The sequence below is a fragment of the Microtus oregoni genome, unplaced genomic scaffold, assembly GCF_018167655.1.
Source record: "Microtus oregoni isolate MIOR12 unplaced genomic scaffold, Mior012 000105F_ref0000443, whole genome shotgun sequence".
Lineage (NCBI taxonomy): Eukaryota > Metazoa > Chordata > Mammalia > Rodentia > Cricetidae > Microtus > Microtus oregoni.
Window position 1 is genome coordinate 2,702,130 of NW_024544720.1, and position 26,896 is coordinate 2,729,025.

General features: G+C 38.7%; 2 protein-coding genes across 6 annotated transcripts in view; one reads left to right on the forward strand and one right to left on the reverse strand.

The window, feature by feature from the left end:
* Positions 1-15,331, forward strand: part of LOC121443337 (THO complex subunit 1) — a 42,300-nt gene extending 26,969 nt beyond the window's left edge. The window contains exons 10-21 of the mRNA XM_041645056.1: positions 1,833-1,941; positions 4,138-4,269; positions 7,626-7,726; positions 9,701-9,767; positions 9,963-10,013; positions 10,102-10,172; positions 10,472-10,567; positions 11,032-11,097; positions 11,534-11,617; positions 13,749-13,896; positions 14,421-14,496; positions 14,927-15,331. Coding sequence (XP_041500990.1) covers positions 1,833-1,941; positions 4,138-4,269; positions 7,626-7,726; positions 9,701-9,767; positions 9,963-10,013; positions 10,102-10,172; positions 10,472-10,567; positions 11,032-11,097; positions 11,534-11,617; positions 13,749-13,896; positions 14,421-14,496; positions 14,927-15,222 — 1,297 coding nt within the window. The 3' untranslated portion in view covers positions 15,223-15,331. The remainder of the gene's footprint in view (positions 1-1,832; positions 1,942-4,137; positions 4,270-7,625; positions 7,727-9,700; positions 9,768-9,962; positions 10,014-10,101; positions 10,173-10,471; positions 10,568-11,031; positions 11,098-11,533; positions 11,618-13,748; positions 13,897-14,420; positions 14,497-14,926) is intronic.
* The window catches only part of LOC121443338 (ubiquitin carboxyl-terminal hydrolase 14), a 44,577-nt gene continuing 32,493 nt past the window's right edge, over positions 14,813-26,896 (reverse strand). For 2 of the 5 annotated variants that reach the window (XM_041645061.1, XM_041645057.1), the window contains 3 exons: positions 19,396-19,453; positions 18,627-18,734; positions 16,994-17,769 (listed from right to left, as the gene is read on the reverse strand). In XM_041645061.1, coding sequence (XP_041500995.1) covers positions 17,618-17,769; positions 18,627-18,734; positions 19,396-19,453 — 318 coding nt within the window. In that variant the 3' untranslated portion in view covers positions 16,994-17,617. Of the gene's footprint in view, positions 14,951-16,993; positions 17,770-18,626; positions 18,735-19,395; positions 19,454-26,896 lie in introns of those variants that run through there. The other 3 variants (XM_041645060.1, XM_041645059.1, XM_041645058.1) reach the window with 3 other exon arrangements.

The window sequence follows — 26,896 nt, forward strand, 5'->3', positions numbered from 1 at the left end:
CGGGGGGGGGGGGGGAATCTTAGGCTCAATTCCCTGTTCCACATTTTGTGTGTCTGTGTGTGTAAATAGTAAATTCATAAGTTTTTATAGAATAGTAAAAGTAGTAAAGTGGTATGCAGTGTATAGGCTCTTTCAATTTTATTTAGAGAGCAGGAGGTATAGATCAGTGGAACTCTTGCCTGGCAGATACAAACCCTAGATTTAATTCTCAACACCAAAATAGCAGTTCATTTAGCCATGAAAAAATAACATCTAGGAGTGGGAAATACAACGGTCAAGTAGGAGACATTTTCATGCCCAAACTATAAAAGTTTCTTAGTATGTTGATACTACTTCAAAATTTACTCCGAGATAGGGGTATATCTCAAAGTCAAAGTACTGTACTATACTATAGTATACTGTACTATAGAGTGCCGATCTTGAGGCCCAGCACCACAGAAAAGAGGTGTAATTGATTCTGTAAAGCACCTCCCCACCAAGCCTATTAAAGAAGGTTGGAAATGATAATCAGCAGCTTGAATAAAATACTTCTTCAGAAGGTAAGGAGATGCAGTTGTGAGGGCTTGAGTTTGAATCCTCAGAACCTATGTAGAAACAAACACTACAGCGCACATCTGTACTCCCAGAGCTCCTACAAGAGAGTGCCCAGAAGTTCACAGACCAGCTAACCTTGTATGCTGCAGCAAACACCTGCCTGCAAGAAGATGGAAGGCAAGGACTACACCCAAGGTGTCCTCCATTGTCCACACACACCTGCACGCATACACGTAGATACACATGTTGTAAACACACACAGAAAGATAGATAAAAGCCAAAGATCCTTTTAAAAACAGGATTTTTTTTATTTATGTGTATGTGTGTCTGTATGTGGGTATATGCACATGAGTGCAGGGTCCTCTGAAGGCTAGAGAGGTGTCCAGCCCCTTAGAACTGAAGTTTCAGGCAGTTTTGAGCTGCCTGATACGGGCGCCGAGAACTGAACTCCTGTCCTCTGCAAAGCAGTAAGGACTCTTGACCGCTGAACCTTAAATAAACAGGAGATTCCTATTGCTGTCAAGTATTAAATTATATTTAGATCTTCAAGTGACTGAGACAAAAATGGGCATATAAATGGTTGTATGATTCTCTCTGCTAGAGATAACTTTTTGTTTTTCTTAGGATAAATCCCCTGGTCCTAAATAGTATTGTAGCCAGATTGGAAGTTGAATTAGTAATGACATAATGAAGTCACTAGAGAAAAGGCCTATTTTTGTGATACTAACTTGATTTGTTTCTTATATATTTGTCTCACTTCCTAGAAGAGTGGATAGCTAGTTATCCTTTTAAATTGATTTAAGTCTAGAAAGAGGCATTCCAGGAATAGTAGGATAGTACTTGCGGGGTAGTCAAGGAACCCAGATTTCTCCTGACTTCTGTTCCCAGCATATATTAGCCATTTTTCCTGTAGTGTAATATAGTTCACTGCGACTTTTACTTCTGCACCAGCAGGAAAGGGAAAGACAGATGGTAAAACATGGTCTAAATATTGTACATATGACTTCTTCCAACTAATTTCACATGGCCACTCCTAGCAACAAGAAAGATCAAGAATCATTACTCTTTCATTTTAAATAGCCATATATTTAGTCAAAATTCAGGAGCTCTACCAGTATACAAAGGTTTCAAATCCCTTCATATTGTTTATAAAAGTTTGCCTAATTATTTCTGAACGTATGCTTTTTAGGGGATAGAAGCCTTTTGTGAACTTTCAAAAAGGTTTTGTGGGCGAGCAAAAGAGCATTTATGTATCTATAAAACAAGTTAAGTGAATTAATACAATATTTATTTTATAGCTCTATTCCAATTGATTACAACCTATATAGAAAATTCTGGTCACTTCAGGATTACTTCAGGAACCCAGTACAATGCTATGAGAAGATTTCTTGGAAAACTTTTCTCAAGGTAAGTTACCAGTCATAGACCTCAAAAGCTGATAGCTCACAGATAATGGCAGAGCTAGACTTGCCCAAATACTCTTCACTATAGAATTCTGTTTCTGATGATTTTATACCCTTTTATAATATACAGAAACTAAATTGTGACTCGATTCTTAACTGCTGATTTTGTAGTAGAGTTTTTAAGTGGCTTAAGGATTAAAAGTTACTATTTAAAGCCTTGAGAGTTTATTTTTAATAATAATTGCTGACTACATAAATTGATGATTTTTTTTCTGGATGTCTTTTTTGAAGAGCACACAGCAGGGAGATGGCTTGGAAGGAGCCGCTCTGTCCAGTTGTTGTCTCTCCTGTCGACAGACAGGGTTCATAAAACAGCAACCGCAAGCAAAATCAGTCTTCTTTGTGAAGAGATTTGTTGGACTGCAACCATGGGGATTTCATTATCTATGGTTTTTCTGCAGTGTGGCAGTGTTGAGTACTTGGAACTGACACCATATGCGCCACAGAGCCCCAAATACTTGCTGTCTGCTCCTTTAAATAACATTTGCTAACCCCATTTTAAAAGAGTCCTCATATTTGTCTTGTAGAAATGGCAGGTTGTGATAAAAAAAAATACATATATATGTATGTGTGTATATGTGTATATATATGTATACATACATATATGTAAACAATTTTAAAGTAACATGGTGCATGTTCTATGTTGATTTTTATGCAGTTTAGAGAATAGAACCATCCATATTGAGGTTAAAATGGTGAGTGAGGAAATTACAAGGAATTATCTTCTCATTGTTTTGTTAGTCTTAGCACATAAAATGTTTTTTGAGGTTTCCATAGCTGGTTAAACAATTGATTTTACTGCTAATTTTTTAAAATTTCTTACAGTTTTCTTACATGAAATGAGTACATGAATTTTAGGCATTTTTACCCCATTCCTTTCTATCACCCACCAAACACACACACACACACACACACACCCTCACACCCTTCCTTCTCTGCAAGTTCTCTCCCCGCTTTCATGTCTTCTTTTGGCATCTGACCCAACTAAGTTTAATTAAATTTGCTTGCATGCATATGGGAGGAGTTCTTACCAGAGTGTGGCAGGGAATCAGTAGCTGTATCCCTTAAGAAAATGACTCCTACCCCACAAGCATTAGCTGCCAAAGACAGGCATTCCCCAATTCATGACCAAGTGTTGGCAGACCCAGTCTCATGTAGTTCTTATGCAGATAACCACAACTGAGGTTACCTATGAGGTCTTGAGTGTGTCCTATCCAGAAGGCATCTTTTTGTTGCATATCTTCCCTCATCCTCTGACCTGTACGTCTTTCTGCCCTTATTGCCACTATGTTCCCTGGGCTTGAACACTCCACTACCACTTACTCTCACATTGTAGCCACTTCATAGATTCTACGTCAACTACCCCATCCCCCATTGTGATAAGATGCTTCTCTGATGAAGTCTAAGTGCAGCACTAGTCCATATAAACATGAGTCTTTAGAATGCGATAACATCTTAACACTCAGCAAAAGCATTCAGTGGTAATTTTTTATATACAATCAGCTCTTGATATCAGTAGGTTCTGCACTATGGCACCAGTCATCCGCAGATGACAGGTTGGTGTGAATACACTCACACTGTTGGGTGCTGTTCGGATGAGATTGTTTAGATAGCTCTGCAGTCATAAAGGAGACACTTCAGTAGCTTCAGATTTTTGTCTCAGAGACTGATTTGAACAGATGTACCTTTCTTTTTTTATTTGCCTCTTGACATTTTACAGAATGTTAGAAAAGTCTTATAGTTCTCTTGAGGAATAGTGTTTATTCCCTGCTTTTGCAGTATTATGAAATCTCATCAGAAACATTTTTTACACCTGTATTGCTGTTGATTTTTTTTTCTTTTTTTTTTGGTTTTTCGAGACAGGGTTTCTCTGTGGCTTTGGAGCCTGTCCTGGAACTAGCTCTGTAGACCAGGCTGGACTCGAACTCCCAGAGATCCGCCTGCCTCTGCCTCCCGAGTGCTGGGATTAAAGGTGTGCGCCACCATTGCCCGGCCTGTTGAAAATTTTTTATGCCTTCTTAAAAATATGTCTTACATTATACATAGGTTAACTGGGAGTAAATTCTAAGTATTTGATCCAGAAAATCACTCTTAATTTTTTATAACAATGTCAAAGAACACTAATTTTTTTTCTTTGCAGTATTCTGAAGAAGTTTTAGCTGTGTTTAAGAGTTATAAATTAGATGATACTCAAGCCTCCAGGAAAAAAATGGAAGAATTGAAAACAGGAGGAGAGCATGTGTACTTTGCGAAGTTTCTAACAAGTGAAAAGGTACCGTCTTCCTTCTACTACGTGTGGGGATGTTCTGAACATGCACAATCTACTCGTGCTCAGTAGAACCACTTTTTAGTTTGGTTATAGTTAAAATTGGTTTCTTACTGAACAAATAGGACGAATTTGATTACAAAGCTGTTCTCCACTAAGTCACCTAGTGGACTCACTTAGAATAATATTCCTGATTACTTTCAAGTATATATATTTTAAATTTTAAGTTAGAATTTATTTTGTATAAAAAGATTTTGCAGTTTATTATTCATATAGTTAAAAATAAGGGCTTTAAAGTTCCCTTTTGATCTTAATTTGCATTTTAATGAGTTTTATTCAAAGTGGCACACGAGTTATGTTTTGACTCTTTTTGCTGCAAGCACAAAGCAAGATAAGTGAAATATAAAAAGAGAACACCAAAAGGCAAAGCTGAGTTCCCAGAAATAAATGTCTTCATAGGTCAGAAATAGCAAGTTAGAGGGTGATGGTGAGAAGGAAAGGCAGGTGAGTCTCTGAGTTCGATGCCAGTGTAGTCTGCTTTTGCATGAGTGACAGAGATTGTACAGTCCACATAGACTAAAGTGCTTACAACTTATCCTAAACACAGAAAAAAAAATGCTAGTCCCTGAACTTAAAACTACATGTATTAATGTGGGTAGATTTCAAACCCAGTGTTGTGTAAAAATAGCAAATTACAGAACAATGATACAGTTTAAATACATCTGTATAGTGTGTATAGATGCCTGTATATGTATTAATACTACAAAATATGCATAAGAATCCTAATCACCAAATACATGGAATGGTTACCATGGCAGGAGAAGGGAATAGGAATATGGATGTCCGTAGGGACTCAGCAGTTTCAGAATGTATTTTTTTAAGCAATGTGGAACAAGTAACTAGGTGGTGTTATGTGAATATTGAACTCTTTATGCCTTATGAACATTTGAAATATTTAATTTTAAGCAGAGATTGAGAAAAAGGAAGGGAGAGCAGAGAGGTCAAGAAGCAGGGGTAAGCAGGAAAATGCAGATGAGAACACATATCTAGATACAGCTAAGTTTTACTTTGGGGAGGAAGCAAGAAATTAAATAACTTCAAATTTGCTGAATTTTTTTCTCATTGAAGGCAAATAAAAATTGAGGTGGAGTAGTAAGTAGTGTTTGGAAAGTAGAGAGGTTTATTGAAATAGTTGCTGTGGGGAACAGGAGAAATGACCTTAAGGAATAAAGAAAGATTGCTGAGTAAAACAAAGATATTCCCCTTGGGACATTTGAGTAGAGACACTGCCGAGCAGTGTAATTTATCTATTTGTTCAAACACTTTCCCTTTCATTCTGGGTAGGACTATAGTGTTAGTATAGAGAGGGTGACTACAGTTGTTGGACTCAAGTTGTGTGCTTGCTAGATGTGGCAGACTGTGGTACAAAAGAGTGTTCAGTAAATTGGCAAGAAAACGGTTGAAAAGAGGAAGTTTTTCCAAATCTGGCCATTGGTTGCTTTTTTGTTTTGTTACTACATTGTGAATGCTTATGTAAGTACCCACATAATACTCATACTTCCTAGCCCACAAAGCCTTAAGGAAAAATTTTCCTGACAACTAAACCATAATTATTATAATAAAAACAGGGTGGGACCAGGCGGGGTGGAGCACACCTTTAATACCAGCACTCGGGAGGCAGAGGCAGGCAGATCTCTGTGACTTCGAGGCCAGACTGGTCTACAGAGCTAGTTCCAGGACAGCCAAAAAGAGATGGAGAGATCCTGTCTCGAAAAACAAACAAACAAAAGAAAAACAGGGTGGGATTACAGATGAGCAGAGAACAGAGAGTTCAAGGAACTATCTCAACAAGACTGAAGTATTAGCCACACTGGTAGCAGCTCAGAGTGAGCCCTGAAGGAATAGGAGGTTAGCATTGTTCTTCCTGGATGGGACTGGGGACTGGGAGAGGAAGACTCCAGAGCTGTAATGACTGGGTGGTCACTGCCAACCTAACTTGTGGCCATGCAACAAACCCAAAGTAGAGGGACATGTCTGTCAGTGGGGTTGAAGTCCAGAGCTTTTGCAATGCCAGTCAAGTCAGTTGGGGTTTAGAGGAGAGGAAGACTACTGGTATGCCACTCATGTGGGAGAGATGAGGCCAGTTATATTAGAACAATAGTGTGTGCAGCATAGACGTGCGCCAGCAGTGTGAAGTTATATTAGAACAATAGTGTGTGCAGCTTAGACGTGCACCAGCAGTGTGAAGGAAGATAGCAGGTGTAACAGTGTAGTTGTGGCAGGCTATCTTAGAAACATCCCTGGTGAAGCTGAGCCAATAGAAGTTCGAACACTGAATGTGAAGCCAGTCACTAGGGTTGTCTGAACATTCATTTAGAATAAGGCAGTGGTTTCTCTAGGTCAGAAAAAAGACAGAACTGATAAAAGTATGGAAAGTCTTCAGCTATCCTTGGCTGTATTGCACTCCATTTGTATTTTAATAAATAAAGCTTGCCTGAGGATCAGAAAAGTAAAACAGCCTTACAGACCAGGCAGCAATAACACACACCTTTAATCCCGGTAGCCACACTAGCTTGCCATAGAAAGCAGGAGGAAGTGGTGCATGCCCTTAATCCCAGAACTAGAGAGGAATATAAGATGGGAGGAGACAGCTCTCAGTCTCATTCTGAGATTCCTGGAGGCAGGATCACCATTTTGGACTGTGGCTGGCTGTTTTGCTCTTCTGACCTTCAACTTTATTTATCATGCTTCATCTGACTCTGTGGGGGCATCATCAGAATGTCTCCTTCACGCCACTAGTCCCTCTCCCAGTAGAAGCCGCTGGGTGGTAGGAGTGCTGGAGAGAGAGCATCCTCGTTAATGCTCTCCAGCCCATCTTTGTTCTGTAATGCAGTCACGGCGCAGTGTTCTCTACGGTCTAAAGAGGAAAGGCCCAGAAATAGTTTACAGAAATAACTCCCTCCCCTTCTAATTTCTGCTCCATGATTCAGCCCCACCTCTGATGCAGACACTTTGCAGGGCTCCAAAACGAGTGGTGCTCCTTGCAATGGGACCTTCCTGTGGCCATTGCTCTTGGCAGTAGGAAAATGTTAGGCACTCTTTCACATCGTTTCATTTCTGCCTCATGTTGTCCTGGTGTCAGGACCAAAGAGCTTATTTTTTATTCACCAACATAGCATGAAATGGCCAAGGTGTCAAAATACAACCATTGCTGTTCGGTTCTTGGGCTTGTGCAGGGAGTGAGCTCACATCAGATATTTTTATTTGAAACAGAATCTTCCATTTTTACAATTGTATAATTTGTACTTTTAGTCATACCGATTTTAATGTATTGTTTGTATATGTGCTTATATTTTGAGTAGTTGATGGATTTACAACTGAGTGACAGTAACTTTCGGCGACACATCCTGTTGCAGTACCTCATTTTATTTCAATATCTCAAGGGACAGGTCAAATTCAAAAGGTAAGTTAATGTGTAATTAAGTGACTTATAAACAGTGACAACGGAAAGACCTTGCATAGAACTCCTCATGTTTTAGACCCATAAAATACATACAGTTTTTATTAAAAATTATTATTGCATATGCCATGGTGCACTGGTGGAGGTCAGAGGCCAGCTTTCAGAAGTCATGTCTCTTCCCACCCTGGGATCTGGGTATGGAATTCAGGTTGTCAAAGTCACATAGCATCAGCTTCCACCCACAGCCACTTCACCGACTTAGACCCACTGTGCGACTCGGAGCTACATGCCTCAAGAGTTTCTACTGCAGCAGGCAGCTAGCCAGTTGGGAACTTTGAGGTGTAGGATATTTGTTTTAGGAAAAGTGTCAAAATCTGCATCTGCTAGTGTATGTCTCCTACCAAGTACCAGGCATGGCGGTCTCCATCACCTCACCCAGGCATTTGTCTCATGCTAAAATTGTGAACTAAAAAGATAATACTCTCACAAAGTATATCCCAGATAATACTCTAATATCTGGGATATTAGAACTGGAAGAAGCAAAGAAAATCTTGAAACAAAGATGAGCTCTGGGCACTGGGAGATAGCATAGCTTAGTTGGTGAAATGATTGTGGCATAAGCATGAGAAAAGGTCATTCTCCAGCGCCTACAGAAATAACCAGCTGTGGGACACACCATGTAATCCCAGCAGTACAGACGTGGACAGGACAAAGTACCAGGTCTCAGTAAAATACCCTTTCTCCAAGACCAAAGTGAAGGCTCCTGAGGAATAAGACCCAGAGAAGACCTCTGCCCTGACCCCCTTCACCCACACAGTTGTCTTCTTTTAGGTTTTCATACCTCATCCGGATGTGTGTTGTGTCTAAACCCTCCACCAAAGGCATACCATTTCCTCCTGTACTGTGCGTAACTAAAGCCAGGACTCTGTTGCTTTCATACAAATCTGCAGTCTGAGTTGTGTACAGGACATTGTCTTCTTGTCTGCTGGATCCATATTCCAGTGCCAGCACCTACTGCAGCTCCTTCAGAATTGCACAATACCCACCCAAAATATAATTTCTTACTCTGTGTTAAAAGTTTAGTGTCCTGTGATGTAGAAAGATCAAGGGCTTGAAATTAGACCTACATTTAAATTCAAGCTTTGAGCTTTCGGGAAAGTCACTAAGTTACTGTACTCTGTTTTGTTTTGTTTTTTTGTTTTTGTTTTTCAAGACAGGGTTTCTTTGTAGCTTTCGAGCCTGTCCTGGAACTAGCACTGTAGACCAGGCTGGCCTCAAACTCCCAGAGATCCGCCTGCCTCTGCCTCCCAAGTGCTGGGATTAAAGGCGTGCGCCACTACTGCCACCGCTCAGCAGTTACTGTACTCTCTTTAATATATACTGCAGATTCTGAGCCAGTGGTAAAATCCGGGCAGATGACAATCTAGCTATATTTGTTGATAGCTTTGGAGCAGTAACCTTTTCTAGGGTTTGTATTTAAAATATGTTTTAAGGAAAATATGCACTGGGCGGTGGTGGCGCAGGCCTTTAATCCCAGCACTCCGGGAAGCAAAGACAGGTGGGTCTGTGAGTTCAAGGCCAGCCTGGTCTATGGAGTGAGTTCCAAGACAGTCAGAACCTTTACACAGAGAAACCCTGTCTTGAAAAAAACAAACAAACAAAAAGTATGCCTATTTGAATATGCATCATGTAGAGTATTATGTGTTAATGTTTTCTCAGATTTTTATCTCATTAAATTTATGAAATATTTATTACTGTAGTCAGATCAGTTAGTCGAATGTTTTATTTGCCTTTATACTTTCACAACTTGAAGTCTAACCCTTGACAAGATTAAGTGGAAGAATTTTCTCATATTCTTTACATTTGTGATGGTTCTTGGTAATTTTTTGATATATGGTTAATTTTTAGTGCCATAAATAAACCTCAGCATGAATATATATGCTGTAACTCATGCATGCACATGTTCTCTTTCCCTAGTTCAAACTATGTTTTAACTGATGAGCAATCACTCTGGATTGAAGATACTACAAAATCAGTCTACCAAGTAAGTCCAACATGCAACAAACCCATGATTGAAAAATGGAAATTTAGAATTTTCTTTGTTTCAGCCCCAAATAGGAAAATAAGGATAAAGTTAAGCTCAGGTACAAGATCACAAACACTTCTTGGTTCTCTGCCTACAAACCATCCTATGATGCAGAAAGTTGTTGAAAGCTTAGTATATTCTTTCTAATCACAGCTGCTATCTGAAAACCCCCCCGATGGAGAAAGATTTTCAAAGATGGTAGAGGTATGTATTTGATCACTGGTTTTCTTAGTACCAAACATAATTCTAAAATATTCTTTTATGCAGATGTAATGTCTTTTGTTTATCCTAGCATATATTAAATACTGAAGAAAATTGGAACTCATGGAAAAATGAAGGCTGCCCAAGTTTTGTGAAAGAAAGGTAAATAGATACAAGAAATATGAAAAAGACATTTCAAAGTACAGCTTGATATAGTTAAGTTCTCAGAGTAAGTTGGTGTTGTTGAAAATGTTGTCTTTTGCCCTATAATGTGGTATTTTTGTCTTCTGTCTGATGAGTGTTTTGTCATACTATGAAGCTTTCATATTCAGTGCAAAACCAATAATTGTATTTGTTTTGCTGGGCTTGTGCACATTAGGCAAGTGCTTACCACAGATACACTCCCCCGTTTCTGATGTCCACTTACTGTCCACAGAATGTGTTTGTTCATTTGTTCACAGAGCATCAGACACCAAGCCCACAAGAGTGGTGCGGAAGAGAGCAGCCCCAGAAGACTTCTTAGGCAAAGGGCCCAACAAGAAAATCCTGATTGGCAAGTATGTCCATTCATCTTCCTAAGTTCTAGGTATGTTTATATTTTGAAATTACTCTAAGAACTCTCCAGGTGGGCTGAAGAGATGGCTCAGCCATTAAAGGATAGACTCACAACCAAAGAGACATAAACTCTCCAGTGACCAAATTCATGCAACCACTGAAGCCATCCTTTTTTCTCCCGCTTCCAAAGTGCTTGTCTATAGGCTCTGCCATCTTTTCCATGTCATGGATAGCACAACTGCTTAGGCCACTGCGGCTCAACTTCTAGTTACTAAACCTTTCCAGTAAATTCCCCATTTTTTTACTACGACTAAATAGATTCTGAAAAATGATTTGAGATTTTCACTAAATATATACTTACATTGAAAATTACTGTCATCACCCCAAACTTACTACTTATAATACGCAGTTTTATAACATACTAAGGATGCCATCCATATGAAACTATGTCTGCCTTATCTTGTAGTGAAGAGCTAACAAGGCTTTGGAACCTCTGTCCTGATAATATGGAAGCCTGTAAATCAGAGACAAGGCAAGTGTAAAACTTTTGTTAGTCTTCTCAATGTTCAGTAAAGTAAAATAGAACTGTTTCTTAGCTGAGATCAAAGCTAAAAGGTTATTGTGGTTGGTTGACATTGGGCCTAGCAAAATATGGTTTGGCTTAAAACACCTAGAAATGCTGATAAAATTTTAGCAAGTGAGAAGAAAAGAAGTTTCAACAAGAAAAAAAAATGGAAACTCAACATCGAAAGAGTAACAATAACAGTGGCCGAACTATGAGCCGAATAGTTTTGCAGCCTATACCTTCTTTATGGTTCCATTTTAGAATAAGTTTTCAGTCTTTTCCCTTAAAGAATTCCTGCATTTAGGTCCTAGCTGTAATTAGCACTTATGGATACTGTTAAAATTTATATTACCGCCATTTTAGAGTATTACAGATGAAGCTCACTGTTTTCTTTAATGACCAGAGAATACATGCCAACTTTGGAGGAGTTCTTTGAAGAAGCCATTGAACAAGCAGATCCTGAAAATATGGTTGAAAGTGAATATAAGTAAGTAATGTTCTGATGAACATTGTTAAAACATGGTTTTCAGCGTGTTTCTTGGGAATCCTTTGTATGCTATTAAGTGTATGAAGTCAGCAGAGTAGTGCTGTTAGGAGAGTTTATGTACACAGCACATCACTGTAACATGACTTGCAATAACCTGTTTCAAGTTGAAGACTCTCACCCCACACCTCCCTGTCACCTCCTGCCAGTTTAGTTCCTGTCCTCGCTTTCTCACCCATTCAGCCCAACCACTCGAGGCTATGTTCCCCGTCATTCCACTGAAGTAGCTCCACAGGACTCTTCTCTGCCAGTAGACCTGTTGTGGCATCCGTAGAACCACTCGCGGGCCTTTTAACTTGCTGTTCCATCCACCTGCCTCCACATCTGCTGCCTTAGCTTAAACTTTTGGGGTAACTTTTAAGACTCACCATCTTTTATCTAAAGTGTCCCATGGGACAACAGTTAGTTTTTGTTTTTTGGTTTTTTTTTTTTGTTTGTTTGTTTTTTTTTTTTGTTTTTTGGTTTTTCGAGACAGAGTTTCTCTGTGGCTTTCGAGCCTGTCCTGGACTAGCTCTTGTAGACCAGGCTGGTCTCGAACTCACAGAGATCCGCCTGCCTCTGCCTCCCGAGTGCTGGGATTAAAGGCGTGCGCCACCATCGCCCGGCAACAGTTTTTAAGTAGGTGTTTTGGAGTTGTGATTTAAAAGGCAAAGCCCCTCTTGTCAGAATGTGTAGGTTCCCATCCCCTGTGCCACTTTAGTGGCCAGGTGTCTAGTTCTAACAAAATACTCCCTGTGTCCCTTTTCTCATTTGCTAAGTAGTAACCACTCATCTCACAGGCTGATTCTAAAGATTAATGGTTCATTTTGAGCCATGTCGTTAGCACATGATATAAATGGTTAGTTTTGGCCCCGTGTTCCAATCTCCTAACTAATGTGTGTTCTATTCTCCATGCACCAGAGAGTGATCTTTAAAATACACATATATAGGCTGGAAAAATGACTCAGAGCGCTGACTGCTGCTCTTCCAGAGGCCCCGGGTTTGAGTCCCAGTACCCACATGGTGGCTAACAGCCATCTTTAACTCCAGTTCCAGAGGATTTGACACGATATCTTCTGGCTGTCTTTGGCACTGCATGCATACGATACACAGTCATGCTGGCAAAACACCCATACACGTAGTACCCAGCACCCACAAGGCAGAGGCAGGTGAGATTGAGGCCAGCCTGGTCTACAAAGACCCTGTCTAAAAACTAAACACATACACATGCACAGTAGGAATGGTAGCACATACCTAATAATCCCAGTACCCAGGAAGCTGAAGCAGGAGGATTGAGTTTGAGCTTAGTCTGTTTTAAACAGTAAGATCCTATCAGTAAAATAAAGTAAAATATGCACCAGTCTGATCTTGTGCTAAAATCTTTCTTATGCTTGAATTGAGTGTGTATATCCCACAGTTAATAAGAGAGCACTAAATGAACCAGATTGCAGAGTTGTGCATTTGGGGATTGCAGGGTAGACAAAAATCCTAACAAACCCTACACAGAATCTGTTTTATTCTTTTGGATGTGTCTGTCTTTAAGATTTCTCACAGGTCCTTGGTCCTTGCTTTCTTCTTATTTTCTTGACATCAGTGTATCACTACTCTGGCTACTGGATATTTGCTCTTTTGGCATTTTGAGCCATTCTTATTCATTGAGGTTGATATTAAGTGAATTAAAGATTAGATGTTACACAGATAAAACCCTTATTCAAAATACCTGAAGCTTTTTTCAGATTTTTTTCCCATATTTGGAACATTTTAGACCTTAGCAGCAGCCAAGCATTTTAAGACAAGTTAAACAGTGCAGGTTTTACATTAGAAGCCTTCAACTTGTATTAGTTACATTAACATCATAAACTTGAATACTCTGAACTCAGATGTTAGGTGTATTACAGATATGGATACCAGCTCACCAAATATCTTTTTTCCCATTTCTTCTATATAGCCAGATTAACTTGCTAAAATAAGCAAAATGAAATAAAGATGGTACTATGGGCTCTTATTTGTAATAATGTACAGAATGTCATGTCATGTGGAAAGAACTTTGGAAGTGGATAACTGTAAGTCACAAGGTTGACAACTCTTCTTACAGAGCTGTGAACAATTCAAATTACGGGTGGAGAGCACTCAGACTCTTAGCACGGAGAAGCCCTCACTTCTTCCAGCCAACCAACCAGCAGTTTAAGAGTCTCCCAGAGTACCTTGAGAACATGGTAATAAAGCTAGCCAAAGAACTACCAGTAAGTAACATACTTCATCTTTTCCCATTTCCTTTAGTGAACATTATCTGCTTTAAAACTGCTACCAGTTTAGTTTATCACAAAAATAGTGATCTTTGGAGCACCATGTTTTAGAATGGGGAGGATTGTTGCTCAGTGTTCACTTAACAGCATGCAGTTTAAAAATGTGTTCAGAAAATATCTGCAATAAACTAAATCCGTTTTCTTCTTTACCGGTTACTGTCTTTTCTCAAAGGGCAGGGTCTAGGAATGGCTGTAGGGTTTCTGGCAGAACTTTCCAGTGTTTTCTTACAGTGTGGTAATTATAGACATGCTCAAATTTCTATTGCCCCTTAGATAATACTAAGGCCTAGGTATTTGCAAACTGGCTTGTTCATGCTTCTCAGTTTTCCTTCTGCCCAAAATGAGTCACGGGGTCTGATGTCCATTACTGAAATCTATAACTGTATCATTACATATCTAAACAGAACTACTTATCTTTAGAAACTAGTGTTCTTTTAAACATTGTTTCTCATTTACTATAGCCTCCTTCTGAAGAAATAAAAACAGGTGAAGATGAAGATGAGGAAGATAATGATGCTTTACTGAAGGAAAATGAAAGTAAGAATTGAAATTTTTTGTTTAGTTTACAAAATTGGAAAAGATAAGGGATCTTTGTTAAGGGGTATGTTAAGTAAGTTGATCTGTTTCTCAACTTCTACCATTTTATCTCTGGTCTACTTTCACTTACATGAGAAATTAAAACCATTGTCACTTAAAATATATTTTTGTATAATGAAATTTGGAAGTGGCCAATTTAAAAGGTAATAAAGATAGGTGTTTTAAACTCTGCTAACTAGTTAGGGCTAGAGGGAGCATCTACGGAAAAATCTTTCTAATTAAAATAGCTTTGAGCATTGAATGAAGTGTGTGGGGGGGGGGGGAAGTTATGTAACCTATGGAGAATTAGGCTGTAAAGTACCCAGTGGTTTTTAGCTTTACTCTTCCAGATACTTAGGACTGCACATATTTATATCCTCTTCTCTTCTAGGTCCCGATGTTCGGCAAGATAAACCTATAACAGGGGAACAGATAGAGTTATTTGCTAACAAACTTGGTGAGCAATGGAAGATTTTGGCTCCTTACTTGGAAATTAAAGACTCTGAAATGAGGCAGATTGAGAGTGACAGTGAAGACATGAAGATGAGGGCCAAGCAGCTCCTTGTTGCATGGCAAGATCAAGAAGGAGCTCATGCAACAACGGATAATCTGATTAGCGCACTAAACAAGTCTGGATTAAGTGACCTTGCAGAAAGTCTAACTAATGACACTGAGACAAATAGTTAGCTTTCTTTCTTTCCTTTGTTTTTTATTAAACTGTGATGAGATTTTGTTACCAAGCAACATTTGATAAGAGGTCCACTGGTTTTGGTAAACAATAAACACTTTTATAACAGCTGTTGTACAGTTGGCTCAAGAACCACAGAACAGACATTGGTTCAAACCTTAGTTTGGAGTATAGGAGGGTGGGGTGGGGCCAATGAAAAATGACCTCAGTATCACAGACTACTTTTTGTAAGTTTTTTTTTTTTAATGAAGTTAAGCACAGTCCTATCCTAAATTAGTTTCCTGTGTGTTGTTCCTTAATCAGATTTATCCTGAGATCCCAGAATGACACTTCCGAAACCTTAGACTGTTCTCACTCTCGAGCTAGAAAGCAGAGTCAGCAAACAACCTGTTTAAGCGTTCTGCCATGCTTACTCCAGCAGCAAGAGTTCAAACTGAGAACCAGCAGCTTGAGAGCCTATTTACTGTTTGGCCAATACAGAAAATATTTACCAGCCTCTAACTTTAAATGAAGTAGAGTCTAAGACCCATTAGCTTTACAAAAATCACTTGGCCCCTCAAGTCCTTAAACACCCAGGGATTCCTGTCAGTTTAAGTGAAATGTCTGTGAAAGCGCCCAGACAGCAGAGCATGTGCAGTCCTGGCTAAAGGGGAGACTGTCATCTAGTTGTTCCCATACAGCATCTGTGGGGTGCTAAGATTTCATCACTGATGAAGGGCTACTGGGCACAAACTTACTAGGTAAGTGCTCTTGCTTGAACCTCACTCCACTACCTAGTGAAGCAGGGACCAAGCACAGCTCTAGCCTCCACAGGTCCTCTGAGTGCATTAGGCAAGTAAAGGCACATGGAGGGATTAGAAGTGAGGATTGTTTTTTGTTTTTGTTTTGTTTTTTTTTTTTTTGCCTCATCTCCCTTTACATTCAAGGCTGCATTCTAAAATACTTAAATCATCCTTATTTAAAACAACACTGGTAGAAATCCAATTTCTACTTTATTAAAGAATGTCTTTGGAATGTCTTTTTAGAGCAAATAAACTATAACCAAACTTTTGGTAATGATATAGTTTTTAAATTTTTTAATACAGTCTAAAAACATGGCTTTTTACATATTTCTAAGCCTATTCCACCTTGAAAACTCAAGTCTAAATTAATTCTTTCTACAACTATTTTAGCATCCCAGAGGTTATAATATAAACACTACGGTCACAGAGTGTCGCTACACCTCACTCCATGTTTACTCCCCCACTGTGTGGAATCCCTGAAATGCTGACCTATCACACAGTACTAACACATTATTCTGTAGAAACCTTAGGCAGCAACATACTTTACAGAGCAGTAAAACATGGTCTAGGATGTCATGATATTCTCCAATTAGGTAATATCCAATCCTTCTTTCCTTAACTACCAGTCAAGGTTTCTGACGTATCTAAAGATTACAAGTAACTGACTAATCAGAATAGGTTAATAGACTGATCTTATTCAGATACTCTTGGTAATGTATGGTAAGGTATACCTTAATTTTAAAAATCACTAATACTAAATTTAGAGATGGACATACAGACTTAGGGAAAGAAAACAAACAACAAATGAGCAAGGGACTGAAACTGATTACAGGATTCAGTGTCCAACTTCGTATTTCTTTTGAGATAACAACCTAAGAAACCTTGTATTTTAAATGGATGCTTAAGATTATTAGCAATCTGCAGAAATTATATAGTGTTGAATTCATCTGACTCTTCAGTCAAGCTCTAACACTAAAAAGACGGGTCAAAAGTCATTAATCCCTCTTTATTATTATCAAATATCCTCATTTTCTAAAAATAAGCAACGAGAGCTTGTTGACATATGATTACTACAAAACCAATGCAAAATTAAATATATAAATCACAGTACATTACAGACACAATAATAAGTGTATAATCAAATGTATTCTTATTGATCACAATTTATTGTAAAGTCATGAAAAGCCAGCAACAGTCAGTCTGGACAAATACTTGATTGCACCCAGCTGATGGGATGTGGACAGCAGCACTGAGTTACACGATGAGAGCAACACTTCCTTTTCCACCTTCCTAGAAAAATATTGGTTAGATAAGGCAAAGGACGGGCAGCTACTGAATATTAACCATGCAAGAACAAATAGGTGTGCAATAAACATCACTGCTAAATCTTGAGCTGGAAGGGCAAAGGGGAATTTGTACGATATAAGCTTTTAAAGACTGTCATCCTCATCCAGCTACCTTTATACAGGGTAGCACCCAAATGTAATTTTTTTGTAGTCTCTTTAAGAAACAGGCCTGGTTCTGTTCTTTGTTCCCTTTGGAGCTCAAGATTATAGAAATGATAACAAAAAAATTTTATATCACACCTAGGCATAAATAGCTAAATTGAAGATTACTGTTCATTTTCTTCTTCCATTATTTCAACTCTTCGAGGCCCATAAAGTAGAACATAAGCAATGTGCCAGTCTCCACCACCAGACAGCCGCAGGATATCTTCTGGTGTTACAATGCTGACCTTATCATCGTCAAACTTGATCCATTCATCTAAATTAGAAGATAGCACACAGTTATGTTGAGATCTAGTGCAGAAGAAACAAATGTGATGCGCAGCACTACACCTGACTGCCCCTAGGGACCATGTAGGTTCAAGATGTCAAAGACTTCCATGACATCCCAGATATTTCAGCACTACTTTTAACGCATGATCTGCCTTTCTACCCTCATTGTCACCTAGCATGCAGTTTTCCAGAAGCTTCATAATGTATACCAATCCAAGTCTAAGCATAGACAGATATGAAAGGGACTAGGGATGTAGCTTGTTTCAGAGCACTTGCTCAGCGTATGCAAGGTATCTTGCAAATGTGATTTGATCCTAGTATCAAAACAACCAAAAACCCTTAAACATTAGAATCTAGCCATATTAATCTGGACAATAGGAAAACAAAATGTAAATGCATACCACTTCATGATGTTTTTGCTTGGGCAACAGTTTATAGGATTTCTCAGCTACTGATGTTACAAATTTGAAAGTAAAAGAGAAGCAAACCTTGGAGGCCTTGAGACCACGACTAGAACTGGGGATTCACTCAGTAAGACCTGACGGACATGAGACCCTGAGCTCTGTTCCCCAGGCAGCAGCTATGCATGCTGGCTCCTGTCTATAACACTACTGCTGAGGGGCTCCCTGACTAGCTCTATCTAACTCTAGGCTCAGTAAGAAACTGTCAAGACAACACCCAACATGGGCCTCTGGCCTATACACAAATACCCACACACCTGAATAAAAACTACAGGAAATTATTTTTCATTTTCATTTTTAAAAGGCATGAAAAAATTCACAAACAATGCTATGGTTTTCAGTGATAAAGTAGTAGTTAATTAACTAAACCAATACTTTTTACCTTGCTTCCTTTTCACCCATGATACGTAATGACCTGAAGAACTAGATCTTCCTTGGTGAGTTAGCACTGCTTGTAAGTCATAGTAGCCACAATTATTGGAGCCAATATCTTAAAGGAAAGGGAATCAATTAAAATAGACAACAAACAATGTTCTCTCAAAGTAATAACAATCATCAAGTTAGGACTGGAGAAAGAGTGCTCTACTGGACCCCACTAAATGCCACTGTGCAGAGAGCTACAGTTAAATTTATTTCCCATAACTATACCACTTTAAGTTACATTAAGGAAAATTATTTTTTTAAGAAGCCTGAATTTAAGCCAGGCTCATATCTATCCCACCAATATTTGGGAAGCTAAGATAGGTGAAGAGAAATAACTCTGAGAATTACCCTTAGCTACACGGTGAATTCAAGGCCATCCTGGACTATAGAGTGAGAGCCTTTCTCCAAAACAAAAACAAACTTTTAAAAGAAAAAGCATAGTATCTGAATAAATAGATATATGGTAGAACATGCCATCTGACTTCAATGTGTAAATAAAAAAAAGACATCCAAAGGCTGGGTGGTGGTGGTAGTGCACACCTTTAATCCTAGCACTCAAGAGGCAGAGTTAGGTGGATCTCTGAGTTCAAGGCTAGCCTGGTCTACAGTGGATCTCTGAGTTCGAGGCTAGCCTGGTCTAAAGAGCTAGTTTCAGGACAACTAGGGCTAGGGCTACACAGAGAAGCCCTGTCTTGAAAAACCAAAATGAAAAACGAACATCCACTTACCATCAGCAAATGAAAAGGGTTCATACTTAACCTCTTTTGGGGGACTATTCTTGTCATTCTAAGAGAAAAAAAGGTTTAATTTTAAATTGTGATATTGGAAATAATTAACCACTAACATATTCTTGTTAGTACTTAATTATACAAATATTTACACTTAAAGAACGGTCTGCCTTGCAAAATAATAAACTATACAAAAAAACTGCAATGCCAAAGGCTCATCACAGTAAATAACATGTTCCCTGGATATACTGCTAATGTTAAGCCTCTAACTAAATTTTTAGCATGCCATAGGATCTAGTGGTATGTCTATGAACCTGCAAGGGCTACCTCAAAAACAAAACAGAACCCAAGTCAAGTTTCTGTAATCATTAGCTAAATGAACAAAGGTCTACACTAAAAGCAGCATGATTAACTACATGGATAAGAGACTTCAGTAGAAACTCACTTCCCTAACTCATTCTACTAATAGAGAAAAATTAAGTAGGCCTTAAATAAAAATAACAGAAAACAGGAAACTCAACAAAACAGGGCCATCCTTTGAAACAATAAAACTGAGAACCTCAAGAAGAAAAGAGACAAATTTCAATTATTAGTAAAGAAATGGGCTAGATTTGCCCACAGACATGAAACAGCTAATAAAAGAACACCAGGAACAATTACACAAACGTGAACTGCTAAATGAACACCAGGAACAATCATACAGACACTGTGATTCTGTGAGAACACAGACAACACAGTATGGAAATGGTCACCTGAGTAGTCCTTCACCTGCCCTGTAGTTTCAGAAAACTAACTCAAACATTTGAAAACTTAAAAGTCTCCAGACACGGTTATTTCCACAATTACATCAAATAGAAAATAATTCTACAGTCTGTCTGAACAATAAGGGGGGGGGCGGAGCTACTTCAGGATGTAAGATCAACACACAAAAGTAGATGTAGGGATAAGCCCAGCCCCTTAGGGGGCGTGTTCGCCTCGGGCAAATGTTTACTTCTAAATCGGGCCAGCGCCAGCGGGAGCCCAGCCAGCGGGAGCCCATGCGCTCTCTCTGCTTCCCTGGTCGTTCATGGGAACCTGTGGTCCTGTAAGTCTATTTCCCCATTAAAGTTGTATATATTATTACAATCTGTCTGAATTCATTTACATTTTGGCACTCAGCGTCAGGCTATTTTCGCCCCGCCCCAGCACGGGGTGGGGGGGGGGGGCAAGCTCAATCTTTCCCAGCCTTTGCAAGCAAGCCTGATTGGGCTTAGCTTTCACAGCGGGCTCCCTGCTCGCTTTCCCTTCCCCCACTCCAGGCACAGAGCCTCGGGGGCCCTTATGCCTAGCCTGCGGCCTCCAGACTTACTTGGGCCAGAGCACGTTAACCCCTCCCTGTCAGCCACAGCCGCCACAGCAGCAGATTTGGTCTGATACAGAGGGACCTTTTCCCCAACCACTCTTAACTCCTCAGGCAGAACAATCCACATCTAATTCAATCCGGCCTTGGCTCTGCCCTCCCAGGCCCCCATGGCAAATATTTTTCAGTCATTTCCAGTTCTGCAGAGAACGTGCCTCATCAGGACAATTAGGAAGCCCCATGCCTACTGTTACAAGCAATAATGATCAGAAAGATGAGTTATGTGTGTTTTGGCAAACTTCTATAAATGATCAAAGACCTAAGCTGAGAGTGCATGTAAATGGCATTTTTATTACTGGCCTGCTGGACACAGGTGCTGATGTAAGTATCATTACCCCAGAATCTTGGCATCCATATTGACCTCTTCAGAATGTAAATGTTCAGCTCCTGGAAATTGGAACCCTATCTCGAGTAAGGCAGAGCACAAGATGGGTTGAATGTATAGGGCCAGAGGGACAAATAGGAAAATTAAGGCCATATGTAGCCAATATTGCAAAGAATTTATGGGGTCATGACCTATTACAACAATGGAATACTCAAATTAACATTCCTGCTAATTCTAGAGCATATATTTCTGAGAATAATACTAAAAGATATTAAAAAAGGAGAAAACCGGCCATTCGGGCTGTACAAGAACAAGCAATTGATGTCCCTTCAGAGATACCAACAGCCTTGCCCCTAAAATGGTTGACTGAGAAACCAATATGGACAAAGCAATAGCCTTTAGCCGAGGAAAAGTTACAGGCTTTAGAACAGCTGGTACAAGAGCAATTAGATGCTGGACATATAGAAGAATCTACCAGCCCTTGAAATTCTCCTATATTTGTGGTTAAGAAAAAATCAGGTAAATGGAGAATGGTGACAGATCTCAGGGCTATCAACAAGGTTATTCAACCTATGGGCCCTCTGCAATCTGGAATTCCTTTGCCCTCTTTATTAACAAAAGGATGGCCTCTCATAGTTATTGAATTAAAGGATTGTTTTTTCACTATACCTTTACAAAAAGAAGATAGAGAAAAATTTGCCTTCACAGTGCCTACTTATAACAATTCTCAACCTTCGAGGAGGTACCACTGGGCCATCCTCCCCCAGGGTATGTTAAATAGCCCCTCCCTGTGCCAATATTTTGTGAATCAACCATTACAAATGATCCACAAAAAATTTCCCAAATCGATAATATATCATTACATAAACGACATTTTGTTATCCGATTCAAACATGGATACCTTGAACAGACTGTTTAAAGAAATAAAGATACTTTTTACCTAAATGGGGATTGCAAATTGCTCCTAAAAAGATTCAAAGGGGAGATTCTGTTAGTTATTTAGGTTATAAAATAGGTTTGCAAAAAATTAAGACACAAAAGGCACAAATTAGGAGAGATCACCTACTTTCAAAGATTGTTAGGAGACATTTCCAGTCTACGACCAGCTATTGGGATAACACCTGATCTAATAATTCATTTGAACAAAACCTTAAATGATGATAAAGATTTAAACAGTCCCAGAGAATTAACAGCTGAAGCAGAAAAGGAACTGACAATGACTGAGGAAAAATTACAACAGACACATGTGGACAGGGTAAATCCAGAGCTCAAGTGTATTCTCGTCATACTACCATCAAAAATTTCTCCTACAGGAATTTTAATACAGAGAGATGATATTATCTTGGAATGGATCTTTTTACCACATAAACCAAGTAAAAAACTAAAAACTTATGTGGAAAAAGTCTCTGAGTTAATTATAAAAGGCAAGTTGAGACTTCATCAACTAGCAGGCATAGACCCAACAAAAATTATAGTGCCTTTCACTGCTGATGAACTAAAAAAATTATGGGAAGATAATGAACCATGGCAAAGAGCTTGTGCTAATTTTTTGGGAGACATTAATAACAACTATCCAAAAAGCAAGAGGCTTAACTTCATAAAGAGAACTTCTTGGATCCTTCCTCAAATCGTCCGTGATGCTCCAATAACTGGAGCCCGTACATTCTATACTGATGCCAATAAATCAGGGAAGGCAGGTTACAAATCAAAAGACTTGGGTAAGGTGGAACAAAGTCCTTATGATTCTGTCCAGAAGGCAGAATTATATGCCATTCTTATGGTGCTAAGGGATTTTAAAGAACCTATTAATATAGTTACTGATTCACAATACGCAGAAAGAGTTATTTTACATATTGAAACTGCTGAATTTATACCTGATGATACAGAACTAACCTCATTGTTTATCCAGGTTCAAGATTTGATCAGGAACAGGCTTTGCCCTATGTACATAACACACATCCGATCCCATACGGGTCTGCCAGGTCCTCTAGCACAAGGTAATGCAGAAATTAATCAATTATTGATTGGTAGTGTGCTACAAGCCTCTGAATTTCATAAAAAGCATCATGTTAATAACAAAGGTTTGAAGAGTTTTCTATTACATGGCAACAAGCTAAGGAGATTATAAAGAAATGCCCTACTTGCTCTTTCTATAACCAAACGCCACTGCCTACAGGGGCTAATCCAAAGAGCACCCAAAGGAATGAAATCTGGCAGATGGATGTGTTCCACTTTACAGAATTTGGCAAATTAAAATATGTTCATCACACCATTGACACTTATTCAGGCTTACAGTGGGCAACTGCTTTAAGTTCAGAAAAAGCTGATTCAGTAATCACTCATTTATTAGAAGTCATGGCTATCATGGGTATACCAACACAAATAAAGACAGATAATGGTCCTGTTTATGTCTCTGGGAAAATGAAACGGTTTTTTGATTATTACAATATCAAACATGTTACAGGTATACCATACAATCCTACAGGTCAAGCAGTCATAGAAAGATGAAATCAAACTATAAAGGATATGTTGAACAAACAGAAATGGGTGGAGAACACCCCCAGAAATAGGTTACATAATGCTTTGTTAACCTTGAATTTTCTCAACGCTAATGAGAAGGGAACAATGGCTGCAAAAAGAAACTGGATAATGGAAAAGTCTACTAAATCAACCAATTTATTTCAAGGATGTGCTAACCTCACAATGGAAGCCAGGAGATGTGCTGCGTTGGGGAAGGGGTTTTGCTCTTGTCTCCACAGGTGAGGAAAAATTGTGGATACCGTCAAAATTACTAAAGGTTCGGTTTAAAGAAGAGAAGCACTTGGAAAAGATAAATAACAATTCATTCACATGGATGGCGAGCAAACTGATGGTAAAAAATACAGATAGGTTGGGGGCAGGGTTCTTTTTTATTATCTCCACAGAAAAATACTCATCTTCAAAGAATTTAAGGGACCCTAAATATTTAATTACTGATGGATGGAAACTAGTTACGACCCACTAAGGATCAACAATAAAATTTTATACATTCTGTAAGTATTGATTTTTTTATATGTCTTATTAAACACTTCTTTATAAATATGTAGAGCTGGTTTTGAAGTTGGACTATGGCTCAGTCCCTCTTCAATTCCAAGCCTGTTGATAAGAGATATCTTAGAGTTTCTGTCTCAGGTAAGGAGCCATAAAATGTGACAGAATAAGAATAATTATATACTTGATAAACTTTCTTTGCCTTTCCTCATATCTGTGTTTCTTTATATGTCAGTATATGTCTTTGTTGTTAATGTTTAAACTTCCCATAACAAACAATTTTCCTACAGTAATCTTTGAAGTTTCCAGGATGAAGATGGGGCCCCACAACATCAACTCAATCTGGTTTTTATGACATCATAAATATTTTTTAAACGCTAATATTAGACCTGTTTTTTGGTACCAACTGCACAAGACAATTTTGAATGGTGCACATTTTTGACAACACTCTGGCCAAACCTCAAAACGCTCAGAGACTAGTTACAATTTTCTTAGGTCAAAGGTTAATTTAAAAATTTTACCATCATTTGCTTTCACAGGAACCCCTAAGGAGAACGTCACCCCTATGTCAGCTAGAAGCAATCTTAGAGGATGACGTCCTCTCTCCCAACAGTTTGCCCGCAGGGTTAGGGACATCTTTTAGTGGTTGGTTTAGGGTTGAGGGGATGGGGAGATATTTTATAAAATTAGGGGTATTTTCAAAAAAAAAAGGAGGGGGGATTAACTGGTTTGATGGGATGATTGGTATTTGTGATTTACTGTTTTTAGAAAATTGTATTGGTACTGTTTCTTGTATATTGATATACTGAATATTAAATGTGAGTGTTCCTACCTCTATTTTTGTATAAGAGTATGCTTATATTGTATTGATACATCTACCATATCACAATGTACATTTCTACCTCTGATACTATTTATGTAATAACATTGTTTACATTTGATATGTAATGACATTGTTTACAGTTGAAGATCATTGTCTTCATATATTGCACAGTTGTTTATTCTCTTAGTCTTCAAGTTAGATAGGTATTGAGAATTATATGTTTGTCATATTTATTTTTAGGTTAATCAGGTCTTTTAGATACATAGAGATTATATTTAGTATAGATAGTATAATCTTCAGCCTCTTCGAAGAGCTGTAGAAAATGGCCTTTAATCTAACCTAAAATTCTGTGCCAATGAGACACAATCACTCCTGGCAATGCCACTCTACTCCCGAGAGAACGTTGAGCACCAAAGACACTCCACTGGGAGCTTGTCTTCTTGGCAAAACTGGCCTTTGTGTTAAGAAAAGCCCATACCTCAACTACTAACAAAGATATGAAACAGGATTGTCTTATCTTGCCAAGACAGGGTAGGATAATTCTAAGAAAGTTCCTTGCCTTCAGTTATGTTAGGCCTTAGCCAAAGTTGGTTGACTCAACATTGCAAACGAGACTTTGGGTGATTGCCCAGGTAGTCAGTTGTCTCTGTCATTTGCTGCACATTTTGGATATCTCTCATTTGTTAAGTAATATTTATTCCCTTCTCAGATCTTTGACGGAGTTAAAGATTATATAATTGTAGTTACTCTCTACATTATTTAGACTCCTTGAGATAGAATGTTTAGCAAAACTTTTGTTCTCAATATTGTTTGTTAGATTTATTATTTGTTATTATAGTATATAGTTGTATTTGGTTTAGTTCTGTCTTATTTAGACAAAAGGGGGAGATGTAGGGATAAGCCCAGCCCCTTAGGGGACGTGTTAGCCTCGGGCAAATGTTTACTTATAAATCGGGCGAGCGGGAGCCCCTGCTCTCGTGCTCTCTCTGCTACCCTGTTCGTCACAGGAACCTGTCGGTGGTCCTGTAAGTCTATTTCCCCATTAAAGCTGTATATATTATTACAATCTGTCTGAATTCATTTACGCTGTTACAAGTAGTAATGCCATTTGCAGAAGTATTACAAAAAACAAAGCTTGGAGATCACAAACCTGATCCTTACAGGGAAATGTCATAAGTTATCACATTGTAGCACATGCACTTTGAGGTATAGAGGCAGGAGGATCAGGAGTTCAAAGCTAGTCTCAACTGCCTGGCAAATTAGTGGCCAGCCTGGGCCCCATGAATCCCTGTCTTATTGAACAAAGACAAACACTGCAGTACGGCCAAGGAACAGATACACAAACCAATGGAATAAAATTGAAGACTCCAGAAAAACATTCTTATCTATCATCAATCAATTATCTACAAAGATGCCAGGATCATTAAATTGGCAAATACTAGGTTTTACTTATTTTTTAGATGCTAGAGAATCATAGCCTAAAGAATGAATCTGAACATCTTACCACATAGAAGTTAAACCAGAATGAATCAAATACCAAGATGAACAAACTATAAAACCCTTCAACTTTTTCTCTGCATTAGGATGAAAAGATAAAACTACAGACTTTGAGAAAACACTTGCAATCCGCATAGTTAAAGAATTAGAATCTACAACAGAATACCTCAGCAGAAGACCCACATATGACAACCATAGCATGAAGAACGGTCAACATCATTAAAACTTAGAAAACACCAGGCAACACCACAAACATATCCACTGGCTTGAATGAAAACTAGTGACAACAGCAAATGCTGATCAGAAAGTGGACCAGTCACAATCGATGAGGAGAATACAAAGTAAGAAGCATTTGGCACTTTCTTGAAAAACTGAGGATGCAACCATCATGCAACACAGCAATTATACTTTTAGACATTCATTCTAG